This window comes from Mastigoproctus giganteus, chromosome 10, assembly GCF_048544385.1.
Source record: "Mastigoproctus giganteus isolate SK-2022 chromosome 10, ASM4854438v1, whole genome shotgun sequence".
Taxonomy (NCBI): domain Eukaryota; kingdom Metazoa; phylum Arthropoda; class Arachnida; order Uropygi; family Thelyphonidae; genus Mastigoproctus; species Mastigoproctus giganteus.
This window is the reverse complement of record NC_143584.1, coordinates 76,431,069-76,446,667: the sequence shown is the minus strand read 5'-3', so window position 1 is coordinate 76,446,667 and position 15,599 is coordinate 76,431,069. Positions and strand designations below refer to the sequence as shown.

General features: G+C 39.3%; 1 protein-coding gene across 1 annotated transcript in view; it reads right to left on the bottom strand.

Moving 5' to 3' along the window:
• LOC150079098 (uncharacterized) overlaps nucleotides 1-12,050 on the bottom strand; it is a 159,542-nt gene extending 147,492 nt beyond the window's left edge. Inside the window, exon 1 of the mRNA XM_090383584.1 lies at nucleotides 11,151-12,050. Coding sequence (XP_090239710.1) covers nucleotides 11,151-11,181 — 31 coding nt within the window. The 5' untranslated portion in view covers nucleotides 11,182-12,050. The remainder of the gene's footprint in view (nucleotides 1-11,150) is intronic.
• Between the last annotated feature and the right edge of the window lie 3,549 nt (nucleotides 12,051-15,599).

Sequence of the window (15,599 nt, the reverse complement as noted above, 5' to 3'; positions counted from 1 at the left end):
ACAGCCATCTTCCATTTGATAGATTGTCTGTTGTAGCTATTACAAGCAGACACGGGCGACCTGCAATAACATACAAATAGACTTGTACACAAACTTCTAAACGCCCACACAGCATGAACTAAGATGCCGATGTGCAATAAACCCAACAAGAGCAGAACAGCAACAGCGCAGTCCACAGTTATATCGCTGCTCGTTACTTTCAAAGCGCATTACTGGTACTCGCGACAGAAGCAATCCAGTATTGGACGACAAGCTTCTGTTTTGTGCCGAATTATATTTCAGTTCTTCCCATACTTAAGTATAAATATTTTGTTTCTGCAATAGTCATGGACCGTTAGCTAAAAATCGGAAGTATTAGGAAGACTAATATTGAAATACAAAATGAAAATTCGGTCTCTTCTAAATAGTATTGATATCAAAATTACATAATTTAGACCTCCACAGCGAGTGATGGAGTCACGAAGGTACAAAAGTGCACGTAGTTCACGTGACTACTAAATACAGTGTAATCCTTGCATTCTCTCTATCTTGTGAACTCCTCTGAACTTATTCTGCATTCTTGCCTCATAAAACTTATTCTGCATCTGCTAAAAAAACTCATTATTCCATCGTCCAAAAGTGCCAATCCAATTCTTTCTTTTCTTTTTCTAAACTCTTCGTCGAGACTACTCTTGCAAGGAACTCATTCCAACGTATCGCAACACACTGCCCGAAAGTCAACTTCATAAGGTCTTGTCTATTGTTGTTCCTTGAGATATTTGCGCCCTCTGGTTCTTGTCTTAATCAGTAGTGAAGATATTCTTCCTTCATTCAGTTTGCTAATTTCCTCCTCAGGGCCTTATACATTACATTATACTCAATACGACTCCTAAGACTATTAAGTAAACTCTGCAGACCACATCTTCTGTACCATTCCTCATAGGGATAATGCTTAACACCCTTCACCAATCCAGTTGCTCTTCTGTGCACCTTCTCCAGAAGTTCTATATCTTCCAAAATTTTAGATGCGGCCTTCAGACCTGGATACGATATTTCAAATAGGACGCATCACGGGCATGTCCAACGGATGCCCCAAGAGAGGTGGGCAAAGAGAGTGATGAATTGTTGCCTCAAGAAAGACGGAAGAGGAGAGGGGATGACTTCGACTTATGTGAAAAGGGAGAGTTGTGGAGGCTATACGAGCCAGAGGATTGCATGACAGCTGCTAGGACGACCGTTCACAATGGAGAAGGGGATTACAATGCAACCGCTAAGCAGCGAAGACACCTTCAACTTCTTATACAGTGGGATAATGACCTCCTCTCTACTTGAAATTCCAATTAATAATAGAGACAACACCATGGGCCTTTCTTGTCGTTTGCTTGAACTGCGCCTCTGTGACAGTAGAGTGGTTTCGCTAATTGTCAGAGTAGTTTGGGGAGGTCTGCGTTCAAGTCCCGTCGATGAGTGGAGGAATTACTAAAGGTCGCTTCAATCGGAGCGACCTTGAAATCGGCTGTAGTTAGCCGATTTCAAGCCGAGAGGGTAGCGTTTCACCGTGAGTTTTTCAGCCTGCACAACATATGAATCCGCCCGTGAACACACACTTTTGTAGATTTTATCATCAATTTAGAATTTACTATTAGTAGACATGATATTCAACGACTCCATACGTCTAAGTCGCTGATGCTTCTTAAACCCTAAAACAACAGCTACACTGCATACTGAACTTCATGTCGCCTGTATCTTAATCAGTAAGTCAGTAAGTCTTTTTCGTCCAGTACATCTTTTAACTCCCCTCCCCTTAATCTAAAAACTATTCCTGGGTTTTTGTTTAGCCTTTACGTTTGTTAGCATTAATTTTCTATTTTCCAGCAATTATTTACAGTCGGTCCAGTCCTTTTGAATCTGAAGTTTGCTTCAGTTCTAGTCTATAATGCTTACTGAAATGCAGAGGCGGTTGTCAAAGTTCACCAAAGACCTGCACTAATCTATACAATAAACTCTTTCGAGAAAATACATCAAAGGCTTCACTAAAAGCCAGATATGTAATGTCCGAGCTATTTCTTGCATCCAACTGTGTGACAATCTCGTCGCCATACCAAATTAACTCGTGCAACTTACGAAGTTAGTTGGCCATGATCTTCCCTTCTTGAAATATGCTCAGACATTTAAGATATCATTCTTGTTCTTGATGGTCCCACATTGCATCTTTAACTGCAGAACTGACTAGTTTTTATAATTTGCTATTATTTCTTTAGCTCATCCCACTTCTTGTGCTCCTGAACTTACTCCTATTCTTTGCCGCCTTTTTTCACTTTCTTATTCCAAAGGTGTTTTCTTTCTGCTTGGAAATTTGCTCATATCCAGCCAGTTCCTAAAAAGGGTGACAAATCCCTCCCATACAATTTATCGTCCTGTTGCAATTACTTCTACTCTTTCTAAAGTAATGGAGAAATCAATTAACCGCCAACTCTTAAACTACCTAGAAACCTTCCTTTGATCAATGATCGCCAGAATGGATTCCGTCAGTGTCGATCCACTGGTGATATTCTGGCTTATGTTACCCATTTATGGACTAATTCAATGGAAAAGTTTAGTGAAACACAAGCAGTTGCTCTCGACATCTCAAAGGCTTTCGATCGTGTTTGGCATAAAGGTCTTATAAACAAAACTTCCATCTTATGGTTTGCCAACTGTTTTTTTGTAATTAGTTATCCAGTTTTCTCTCTGATCGCTCACTGAGGGTGATGGTAGATGGCTCTCTGTCTTCTAACTTCTCCACTAATGCTAATGTCCCCCAAGATTCAGTTCTTTCCCCCACTCTTTTCCTCTTGTATATTAATGACCTTCTTCCATTGACTGGAAATCCTATCCATAATTTTGCCGATGATAGCACATTTGCATTCCACTTTCCATTTTGAGAAACCTTGTCCTGCTCAATCAGCTTCACCTTCTCGAATATTCGCTACCAATTCCTTAAATGCCGATCTTCCAATAAATCTCCAGTGGGGGAAAGACAACTTAGTTGATTTCAATCCTTTTAAAACTCAGTCTTGTCTCATATCTCGCAAAAAGGATTTTTCTGCTCCTATGCTTATCTTTGGTGACACTCCGATTTCTAGGCAAAATGATATATCTCTTTTGGGGATTACCCTGACTTCTAATCTCTCTTGGCACAAGCACATTACAAATATTGCTTCCTCTGCATCTAAAAAACTTGGTTTTCTCTTTCGCTCTCCGCGTTACTTTTCTTCCAAACAGCTGCTCACTCTGTATAAATCGCAAATCCGCCCTGCCATGGAATATTGTTCCCACATCTGGGGTGGTGCACCCAAAAACCTCTCTCAGGCTTCTAAATTCCATTCAGAAGAGGGCAGTTAGGTTAATTAATGATTCATCTCTATCTGAGTCTCTCCACTCGCTGTCTCATAGACGTACTGTTTCTGCTGCATGTCTCTTCTACAGATACTTCCATGGGCACTGTTCTTCTGAATTGGCTTCTATAATTCCCGCTCTCTCTTTCAAAACAGTCCGAACCCGTGCCGCCACCAGCCAACATCCATTTTATGTCCAACTTAAAACTCACAGAACCAACTTTTCATCTTCCTCGTTTATTCATTCAACTGCCGTTTTCTGGAACAACCTTCCTTCCTACGTATTTCCTGAAAATTACAGTCTACAGTAATGCAAGTCCAATGTCAACAAATATCTTCTTTCGTCTTCTCAACCTCCAACCCAAGCACGGTACAAAGTACTATAGGTTCTAATACCTCTGGTGTTTGGGGTTTTCATAAAAAAAAAATACAACGAGGGTAATGTTTAAAAGTGGCTCCAAATTTAAAGAAACAAAGCAAGACTCCACCTTGCACCCCACTACTGTATAATATGAAGATTCGACCATCACATTCATCCATAGTACACGACTCACAATGCATTTTTATTTTCCAGACATACCACTATTTTATAATTCTCCGTTTACTTATTATAATCAAAAATAAACCACAGTTAGATCCGCTCCTGAACAGTCAAAGGCTAGAGTAGAGTACACACTGCAATCCAACTAATGCAGCATTACGATAAAGAGTATAACTCCAGAAGAGAATGCTAACTGGGTAGCTTGTCTTACCTAAAATTTAAAACAACCCATGATGCATCTAACTTCTCGTATTATGTAACCACGGAGAGTTTTAACCAACCCACCCGCTTCCTTTATGAACAGGGTAGTCTTGTTAAAACTACTAATTTCCTTATTGTTAGAATAAGGATTCTCTTTCTGCCTACTGTAGCAAGGACAACCAAGTATGTTTTCTTCCACCAGTAAGATTATGACAGCTTGAGGTCAAACAAAGGAAGATGTGACTTACCAAGCAAAACAACCGATGGAAGAGCATCCTCCAGGATCGTGATTAGCGAGTATTAATCAACACTGGTGGCGAAGACAATCCGTTCGTCCTGAAAAACATATTGCCTGTAAGTGATCTGAGCACTACGAAACGATTACATTTTTCAAAGACCATGGCAGGATTGTCCTCGAGGTAGCACAGCGGTTATGATCACAGTCCTCTCACAACTACTGGAAAATGTCCGTGAAAGCTTTTTACCACACATCGTATACTTACAGTCCCCTAATGAACAGAGTGCTACATCCCTTCAATTATTAACACATACGTGTAATGTTCAGGTTCTGCTGCCCTTCAGAAAGAAATATTCTCTTCTCGCTCTTAATTCCCCAATCTTCTTTAGAGCTCCGTCATTTTTCGCCTTCCTGTGGAAGGGTCTGATTCAAATCGCCCGACCGGAAGAGTTCCTTCAAGACTTTTTCACTCGGCGACATAGTTAGCCGAGCTCAGTAGCCCTGAAACAACCAATAAGTACAAGTATCTAACGACAAAATACACGCAGGAGATTATTTCGCTCTGCTTGATACAATAAATAAATTCCTTTAAGCTTCTAATAATTCCCTTCCATTCAAAGTGATCTCTGCGAATTCCATACCTCCCCTTTTGAAGATTTTCTACAACTTCTGAAATCCTTTTGCAGTCCATCCTCTAGCTTAGCGATAGAGTCATCTGAAACTTTCCTTTTTTCAAATGGGTGGAATTGTTAATATAAGCACCAAAATGGTTATTCTAAACCAGGGATGGCCAACAAGTCGATAACGACGAATTTTAAATATATATATATAAAAATTTTCATTCTCTACCAGAGAGTGTGGTATCACAGAGTTGATACGTTACTCTGGGGTTACTGCTACCAATATGCAGTACTTTGCATTTGTCAATGTTAAACTTCATTTTTCACCTCTCAGCCCATCTGCTCAACTTTTCTAGATCCTGTTGCAGCAGTGTACTGTCATTAACAACCCTGCCAACATTCGTATCGTCTGCAAACTTGGATATTAAGATACGAAGGTTGGCAGGGTTGTTAATGTGGAGAGCATTACGTATGTGTCGAAGTCTTATTTAGCTTACTTAATATTAATAACTGACAGTACTTATACGTTAATTTAATACCCTTTGATTTAAAATGAATACTAGGAAAAAGAGTAAAACGTATCATTTTCATAAAAAGTGGGAACTAGAATACTTTTTTATAATGATAAAAGAAAAATGTTGTTTTATTTGCAATGCTTCGTGGCTATACCCAAAAGAAGGGAATTTAGAAAAGCACTTCAACGCACTCCATGGTAAATTCCAATCGGATTTTCTGCCTAATTTTGTGACCTTAGAAAATATAAATTAAAAGAACTTAAATCCAGATTATTTGCACAACAAAATTTCTTCATTACAATCTAAAGCAGTAACTGCAGCATCATTTGAAGTGCAGCCATTTTAACTGAGGCATCATCTTCTTGCAAAAAAATGCAAACCATTTTCTGATGGTCAATTCATCAAAGACGCATTTTTAGAAATAACAGATTCTCTTTTTGAAAATTTTAAGAACAAAAATGAAATTAAAAGTGCTCTTCAAGATCTGCAATTATCTCGAAATACTGTCATGCGACGCTTCAAAAAAAAAAAAGTAAAAATGTGAGGGAACAATTGCGTGCTCACATTGCTAATTGAGTGTCCTTTTCTTTACAACTGGATGAATCTATAAATGTCAGTGATACAGCTCAGTTGCTCGTTTTTATTCGTATGGTTTTCGATGATTCTGCCACTACAGAAGAACTGCTGGATTTGGTTTCGTTAAAAGAAAGAACTAGAGGTCTTGATATATTTAAAGCATTCAAAAATTTTATTGAAACAAAATTAAATTACCACTATTTAAGCTCGTATCAGTAACAACAGATGGAGCTAAAGCAATGACGGGGCATCTTAACGGATTCATCGCATCGTGTCAAAAGGATGACGAATTCCCAGGTTTTTTGAGTTACCACTGTATCATCCACCAAAACGTGTTAGCCAACAAAAGATTAAATACTAAAAGTGTTATGGACACAGCTTTCGAAATCGTGAATTCTATCAGAGGACAATCTCCTCAAAGGAGGCTTTTCAAAATGCAACTCGATGAAAATGAACCAGATCTGATATTGCACACAGATGTGAGGTGGCTGAGTCGGAGTAAGTTTCTATAGAGATTTCGAAATTTGCTGAATGAAATTAAAAATTTGTTGATCAAAGGGGAGATGATTATCAGCAGCTACAAGATACGGTGTGGTTGTGTGATCTGGCTTTTTTATCAGATTTTACCAGTAAATTACGTGATCTGAATTTGGAATTACAAGGAAAAAATAAAAATGTGGGTGACATGATTCGTAGTATTTCTGCATATATAATTGGCCTTTTTATTTGAAACAAACAAAGACGAATAATCGCTCTAATCTTACGGATTTGCATACAAAAGATTCTTTACGGTTCGCCTTATCACAGTATATCCCCGATTTTGAAAGCTTGGCAGATGACATTAAGACAAACTTCATATAAATTAAAAAAACGTACGAATTTCAAATAAGAATTCTGAATAGTATTTTAATTTTAAAATTTATAAACAACAATTTTCGATATGTATTGATTAACCTTTTTAACCATGTGCAGTGAACTTCTTGAGATGGTAGATCGCGGCACATTTTGAATAAAAAAAGTCGACCACTCCTGTCTAAACAATTCCACACGAAGGTTCCAAAGGCCATAAGGCGTCAATATATCGAATCAATAAATTGAGTGTATTTCGTAATTATATTGCCCGAGGAAACAAAAAAAAAAACCTTCAAACCCTCGCCCGATTAACGCAGCCAAGGTGTGAAAAAAAAAAAGCAGAATAAAGTTCCTCCCGTGCAAATGGAAATCGAACCCAAACCGTTATCACAGAACATGAATGCGCAGAGTTACTACGCTATTCAAGAGGAACTCTTTTTTGGGGATTAGACTAGTACACTATCAGGGGGGGGGGGAGATTGATTGCGCATGCGCATGAAAGATCGAACTTTCGAGAAGTCTGTATCGTGAGTTGCTGCGCTCAGCCCGTTGTAATATCCGTGTGTGTAGCACCTATCGCTGTTAGTTACTACACGCGCCTGTTAAAGTTTATCTGTGGATACTACATTCGATATACATTTCGAATTTGAAACCGCGAATGCCCCTGTCTTACTGACTACGGTACCATTACTTGGCTGAATCCAAGAAAGCTACTTTAAAGTGGCATCTGAGAAATATTTCTAAGATCTGATATTCTCGGGAACAATAAAATGACGCGAAGGAGAAAAATACTGAAACACGAGGAGCAGACTTGCGAACAGCATTAGACACACCAAACTGGGCCTCTGAGTTGGCACCTTTGGAGAACGAGGGGAGCAAAAGCAAACTTGGGGGCGTGTGATGGATGAAGAAAGTCAAGAAATAGACCGAGTTCAACAGTCTCGTTTAGGCCACCTGCATGCACGAGAACCTCCTTACAAGAAAGGAAAATATCCTTTCGTCATAGCGAAGACAGAGATTAATCTATCTGTGTTTCCTCGGCTCCAGCGCGCTCCGTTACAATGACAGCGGCAATTTATGAGTCGGACTGTCACCGATACGGCTCTATCAGCGGGTGCAATAGTATTGCACCGAGATCAGCATCATTTGCACAACAAAACGAACTTGAAAAATATCAGTGCAAGGGGTCAGATACAGATGGAGTACCAACGAGTACCCTGCATTTGCTTGGTGATGTATTGGGTTATCAGAAACCGTAAATCCATCTGACGCCTAAATAAATTATGAATCTCCACCCCAAGTTATTTACCATATCCACTTTTCAAGAAATTATTCAGAATTGCCAATGTGTTCGACACTCTTAATTACCAATACCGAAGTCCAGTTCCTTCGATTACATTAAAAACGATTTAATTTTAAATAAAAATTCATAGCGTTTAAAGCTATAAATTTCATTACAAAGAGAGAGAAATGTGGCTTTATTTTTATTGAGTTCTAATAATTCTATATTCTAATTAGAAAACGTAACAATTACCATTAACAATTATTATTAAAAAGGTAACATGTCATAATTTTGATACTACTATAAATCATACGTTTTTAGGTTACTATTTGTTTTTACCAAGTCCGTCCGTCCGCATGTAATAACTCGACTCCTCCTGGTGGATGGATTTCCATGAAATTTTATATTTCACTCTGTTACATCGATTTATCGATCCTTTCTAATCATTAAAAATAGAAATTCGGCAATTATTTATTATTTTTTTTTTTATACATATCAGATAGATCATCCATATACCGTATATTCAAGCTGAATCACTGGATATTTGTTTGTTTTTATGCTGGTTGGAGGAATGAATGAACAATGTAGCAGATGCCCAGAAACGAAATTTTCTCGGTTCGCGTATTTCAAAAAAAAAAAAAAAACAAGTCGTTGCTTTTTGCTCATTTTTGTTATTAATCATGAATTACTATTTCCTAATGCGCCTGAAATGTAACGCACTGCATACATTAACTGACTTGTGACGTCACAATTTTGATTACGAACGAAACGAACTACAAGAATTTACTTATTTTTTGCGCTGTAATTATTTTCCTCACTCCTGAGTGGTATAAAGGTGCGTGTCAAATAAATTGCATTTATTACTTTTCTCTCATATATTTGTAAAACTCTTAAATTAGCTGTTTGTGGAGCGGATTCTTTTTTTCGAGTTCCTTGAGTAATTTACTTAGTAAACAAGAGATGTTTACACACTTTAATTGAAGTAGGGAAGATTTATTATGGTAATGTCCTAGCAAAAAAAAACAGGAAAAGAGAACCCTTCTCTGTACAGGGTAATCCCACGTAATACGTAGAATCTTTTAATAGCGTGCTAAAGCACCAAAAAAGCAGTTGGTGTTAAATCTCTACAGTAACAGCAGCCAGACGAACTTGTACTAAAACGTACACGCGTGTTAATTGAAATAGTCCCGCAGGATATTTGCATGCACGTGGGCTTGCGAACTTGCATGTGGATTTTGTCTAATGGAGAAATCCTCGCAACTTTCGCACCATTAAAGGATGCGTAATTACACGATGAACTGTATTCATAAGGGCTTTCAGCGACGAACGATGTTTTTATTATTATTTACAATTATACAGGTGAGTGCTGTTTTATCTAGAAACAAGTAATCGAATTAATTAAGAAAATAAACTGAAAAACAAATAATAAGTAAATTTTCTTCTTGCAGCTGTAACTTTGCCAGAAGCATTTATTTAAAAAAAAATGGCTGCTAAAAGACGAACCAAAAAAATAAATAAATAAACAGAACTTGTTCATACGGTGGGGGGGAGGACTATGGAGGATAACACAGCATCTTTATGTAAATCGAGTTATGTTATTTGTAGCAATATGGTACATCACTAACTATAGTTTATCGTACATTATATCTGTACGAATGAGTGCTCGCAGGCAGAGATGCATGTTGGCTTAACTCACAAAAAACCCTACTTCCTCTCCCTGAGATCGGTAACTGCAGCCCCCAATTTAAGTTTCAATTGGGGGCTGCAGTTCAGGATTGAAACATTCTTCTAGATCAAATGGACCTGAACCTAGCCTTCTCCAAACTTGTGACAACAAATCAACTATACTGTCACGGAGGATGCATGTGCTATTAACTCCACTTCTACCAGCCCTTGTGGAAGATCCTTACAGTGGAGCCTCATCCTGTGTATAGAGACTGACTGTCCGAATATCTGTAATTAACCATTGAGCAGCAACACCATCAAACTAAAAAAAGAATAACATTAACTCTGGTTTACATTCAATCTAAATCTACACTTGATTTTGAAGAAAGCCAAAGACTACTTCGCAACTTTCTTCTTCACGAATATTGTGCGATAGGAATGGGATCATACGATCATCTGTCTAATTTTAAGGACTGTTCCCCCCATCCCAAAACCGAATCGCGGACCACACTTTGTAAAACGCTGCACCAACGTAACAATGGACATAAAAATTAATTTAACCGTAATTAGGACCAACAGGTTGTTTCTACTCGTGTAGCACATCCCTGACTACACTTGAATGCATTCAGATGCGCAATTATCTGCAACAAATGCCAATTACATTCTCGTATACAGCCTCATACCGTCGTTCAATAATCACAGAATGCCATGCGCTTCTGCGTTTGCGCATAACAATGCAACTATTCTAGAAGCATTTAAGAGCCCAACGCAAACTCTGAGTATATTTGGTACCCTCCTGGCAGTGGAAGCGAGCTACAAACTAGCAGTCAGCTTGAACTCTTGTCATCAATTCTCCCTCTACTTAGAGCTATTTAAATATAGCCTTCCGATCTCCCTTCACGTGACTTTGCTCGCTTTTAAAGTTGTTTTTAGAAATTTTGCATAAAAATTCCAAGGGTCTTGGAAAATAGCTTTTACACGCGGTATTTAGCCTCTAAAAATCGTATTTTGAAGCGGTTTCTAACACTTCGAAAAGTTAGATTGCTGAACGCAAGGAGGGAATCATCTTAAACTCACAATGTATTAGTCTTATCAACTATAATTAAAAAGACAACAACATCCCTTGAACTCCACGTTCCCTGCCCGATAAATCCTACATTTAATTCTCCTTTTTTAACAAACCAGGACGCTTTAAACATGACTTCCTAACGCTGAATAAACGTATATCCCCATTTTTTTCATAAATAAAAATTCTGCCATAAATACACGAAGCGTTTGATCATTATTGAAATGAATCCACTTACCTTGGATGAAAAGAAACCTTGGAAGAACCATTTAGGATGCGTGACGTTTGTCACCGTCGAAATCATAAAGTTTCCACTACGAGGAATACTCCGTTAGCAAAAATAATCTCGTGGTGGGATAACTCACCGCACCCCTGAACAGTAACCTGGCCACACCGGACAGGGAACGATCGCTATGCACCAGTCGATACAAAGAAAACGCTGACATCCCTCGTTATCCAATGGAAGTTAGGCTTAGCAGACACACAGGCCTGAACAACTCGGGGACAATGCGGAAAGATATTAGCACATAACTGGAGTGTAAACTTGCAAGGGGGTGAGCGGGAGAAGTTTTCTTGCCACGAACGTCCACACTGTGCAGACGATGGGAATACGCTCGAGTAGATACCAATTCGAGAAACGGTTGGTTGACCTTCGTACACGCACAACTAAGGGATCAGAACCGCATCCATCCCTCCAGCAACCACAATTCTCGGTGACCGCAACTTCAAATGAACGAAGGTCTCCTCGTTTACTTGTGCCAGGGTTACACGGTGCGCAGCAGACCCGCGCGGAGCCACGTTGCCGCCACTTCGCGAGGTGGGGGAAAACGAACGCCAAATACAAACCGTGCGCCGCCCTCAGTTGAATGGAGAAAACATCCAAAAATGCGGATGCCGCGCGCTCTCAGATCCACCCGCGGTGACGCCACTCACGAAAAGAGGGGTTAACAGATGCTTCTTCTTTTTGTTGTTGTTGTTGTTGTTGTTTCCGACAGCGAAAAACGCGTGGAGTAAACGAAGAGGAATCTTTCTTCGCCGACACTAGGTGTAGCTGCGATGTAGGGGAGGAAGAAAAAAATCAAAAACGCATCACTGGGACGAAGCATCCACCATAGTTCCACGTCACTGGGCCATTTAGACCTCTCCGGGATTCTAGGAGACAGTTGCAGTCACATGACCTCTGAATGTCATATAAAGAGTTTGACAACCGAGGAAAGGGAGACAAAGTGAGACTCATCCCCTCCCTTCCCTCCCTCTCTACCCACCCCCGATGGAACCACCTCACGCCCAAAATAGTTATGCGTCTTTAGCCAGCTACTTTAGGGCAGATACGAGACACACACAAACACACACATGCAAGTCTTCCACTGCCGTCACACCGAATATTTGGCCTCTCGCGCAAGCACGCGGCATGTTCTATCACAGAAGGAGCGACGGACAAATAGTTACGAAAAGGGAAGGAGGAATAGAGAGAGGGAATTAAAATCATCCCACTAACTTTAGCGATTTCTTTATCATCCGGGTAGTTTTGTTATTTGTCTCGCGCGTATTGATTATATGTGAACGAGCAAGTTATGCACGGTGCTAAGTACAAACTGGCCGATTCTGTGTTCATCCTCTTCAGAAATTAACTCTTCCCATGGAGCCTACAAAGCCTCGATAATTTTAAGGTCCCAAGTATCCACAACCCCCCCCCTTCTAGGTACTGAGGGTATCCGTTAATGTATTGACCCGCACCAAGTAATCAACTCGCCCTATAAGTCCCCCCCCCAGTATAGGCCTGCGTCGTCTGCATGCTGGATCATCGCCAAATATCCGATCACAGACGACCTGGAGCGCCGATACTGCACACCGTGCCAAGCTTGGATTTGTGGGAAGTTTACGATGTTCCATTTCCTGTAGGCTGGTCGTGGATATAGAAGACCATTTTTCATCTAAGAAACATCAGGACTCGAAAACACAAACATAAAAAAAACTAAAATATCTTCGTGTTTTACGGTTAAGAAACACGCAAATTGAAATGGTAAACTAGAAGTTAAAAAAAGAGAAACATACGAGCATTACGAATAGATGAACTACTCGGGAAGATGGAGGAATTTCATGATGATAGTAGTAAATTTTAAAAGGTTTTACTTCATTACTTTGAAAAAAATATTACTGCATTAAACTACTATTTTTCTATAACGCTGAGGCTAAAATTTATCGCCTGATTTTGCCAGTTGTAATTAATCTTAACACAGTTTCGCTCAAGGGGTTTTTGGATGCGTAATAACCAGACAAGATTGCGATACAATGAACAGACCAGGCTACTAAGACGAGCTGCATTATCTTGTAAAAGTATTAAAAATGCTAAGTTATTGACCGAACTATGGAAATTTATGTTTTCGGGATGAAAACCCCGAGTCCCGTTCTCATTAGACAGAATTCGAAACTAGGCCTTTTCCATGAAGCGTAGAACATCTAGTCGCGAGGGAAATGGTAAGATGAAGTAAGATGCATCCCTGTTTGACAACTAAGATGCATAAATACAGACAATAAAACTTGTGCAACACCAGTACCTCAGGACAGCACTTAAAATAGTAAAAAACAGTTATATTCTGGCCTTGTGATAAAAAACAAAACAAAAAAGGAAATTTCCTTCGGAACGTTTTGTAGAACTATGGCAACATGCTATCATTTAGATCTTTCAATGGGCAACTTACTCCAGTATAAATTAAGCCATACATTTAAAAGAATTTATAGATTCTTACGATACAAATTTCCGTACGCGTTCTCCATCGTAAATTTCGACCTCAATAAAGCGAGCTTGGCAAGAGAATACCCTCTCGCTCTGATAGATTGGGATGTTTTGTTCTAAGATAAAAATCTGGAAGAAATATGATATTTGTTTGAAGGCGAGTCCATTGTAAAATGGCCCATGGATTATGCTCCTCTTGGCAAATCCTCCAGCAGCAGAAAGACCAGATGGCTCACACATGATATCTTTCGCCACATTAATCACCTAAAAAGTACTCGGATATTTTGGAGAATCCTTGGTCGCTATCTGTGGACGAGAATCTAAAATATTCATAAATAAAATAGCCTTTCTCGTTCGGAGATTTAAAGCGGGAGGCTAATAAGGTTCGTTTTATGGAGCTCTGTTTTATTGGATGAGAATAGAGGCTCTGCTGGGATTTCGAAAATGAGAAAGAAAGATCATATAATGTCTATTTTTCTCTTTCTCATTTTCACGCGCGTTAAGCAATGAAACGCACAGAACTGCGTCGATGTAAATATGGGGGTCATTGGGCGGTTGGTCTGGAGTTTATTATCCATTTTTATTAAGTTATCGGTTTATGAAGAGAAATTGAAAAATCTCTTCGCCGGTACAATGATTTTTCTGCTTAAAGTCTTTAAAATGTGTTATGCGTAGAAGTCTGTTTTGTTTTTAACGTGTGCCTTGTGGTGAGGGTGGCTAAAATGATATTGGAAAGCAACAGATTACAATGGACATCGCGAAACAATAATTTAAGTTTTATTTTTATACTCCAATACAGTCCCAAGATCGCCAGAGTAATTTAAATCTTAGTCTTCTACAAACATTGATCTTGCATTTTTCTTGGCAACATACGGTTCGATCTCGCAACATCAGAATCTGGATTCATCTATACTACCTAAAACTGCTTCGCCATATCCTATGCGTTCTACATTCAGACACATGTATTCAACAACTTCCTTAAGACATTATAAGAGTCTAGTTTGTCTGTATGAAAAGATAATACGAGTTCGATAAATCTTCTCGACATTCATGGCCAATAGAAATTGTCGAGAAATGGATTCCAGGTGGCAGTTGGCGTTAAACTACGCTTAAAACTCACAATGATGCGCTCTTTAAACGCAGCTTTATCTTTCAACGGTATGCCAGATATACACAAGGATATAACTACTTTGCAGCTATTAGTTTAACGTGCCAGACTAGCGATACCTTCCTAAATTGGCTATGCTTCAATTATTGCAGTTTTGTACATTCGTTTGTTATGAGGTGCACTGAAGTTATATACCTCCAGATTTATTCAACAGAAATGATATTCCTGCATTGAAACGCTCCTTAGGGCTACATTAATCGCACTGGTAGGAGTGCATCTAGAGAGCATGGTTGGAGAGAACACTGTCATGGTGGTGAAGATTCATAGGATGTGGCCATTTCTGCTAGGAGGTATTTCTCCTTCAAAACCTTGCTATACCCTGTGACTATAGTGTTCTCGTGACAATGCATTACCATTCCAGAAAACTATACATTTCTTTAAATTTGCCAACGACGAAATTTCTTCATCAGCAGTGAACCAATATGTCCATTGGACAATATGGCGCTTGGGTTAAGATAGTAGAATCCTCGTCTCATCAAGTCGCAACTTGCGGCGTTGTAGGCCATTTCTAGAGTGAGGTGCATATGTCTCAAATTGATTCAAATAAGAAAGGACCACTCGCTTCTGTATCTCGCTTAAGCATCCCTTGGAGTACCTTGAAACGGCTGTTTTTCTTTTTCCGGCAACCAATCCGGCTGAGACTTTGCTCATTTTATGGCCTTCATGCAAAATCATATGCAAGAGACCACAGATGGTACATAATGGTGTACAAATTCATTTACTGTCTGTTGTTGTCCTCCGTAACCTTCTCCAACAAGTGCAATGCTGTCTTCGGAAGTTCT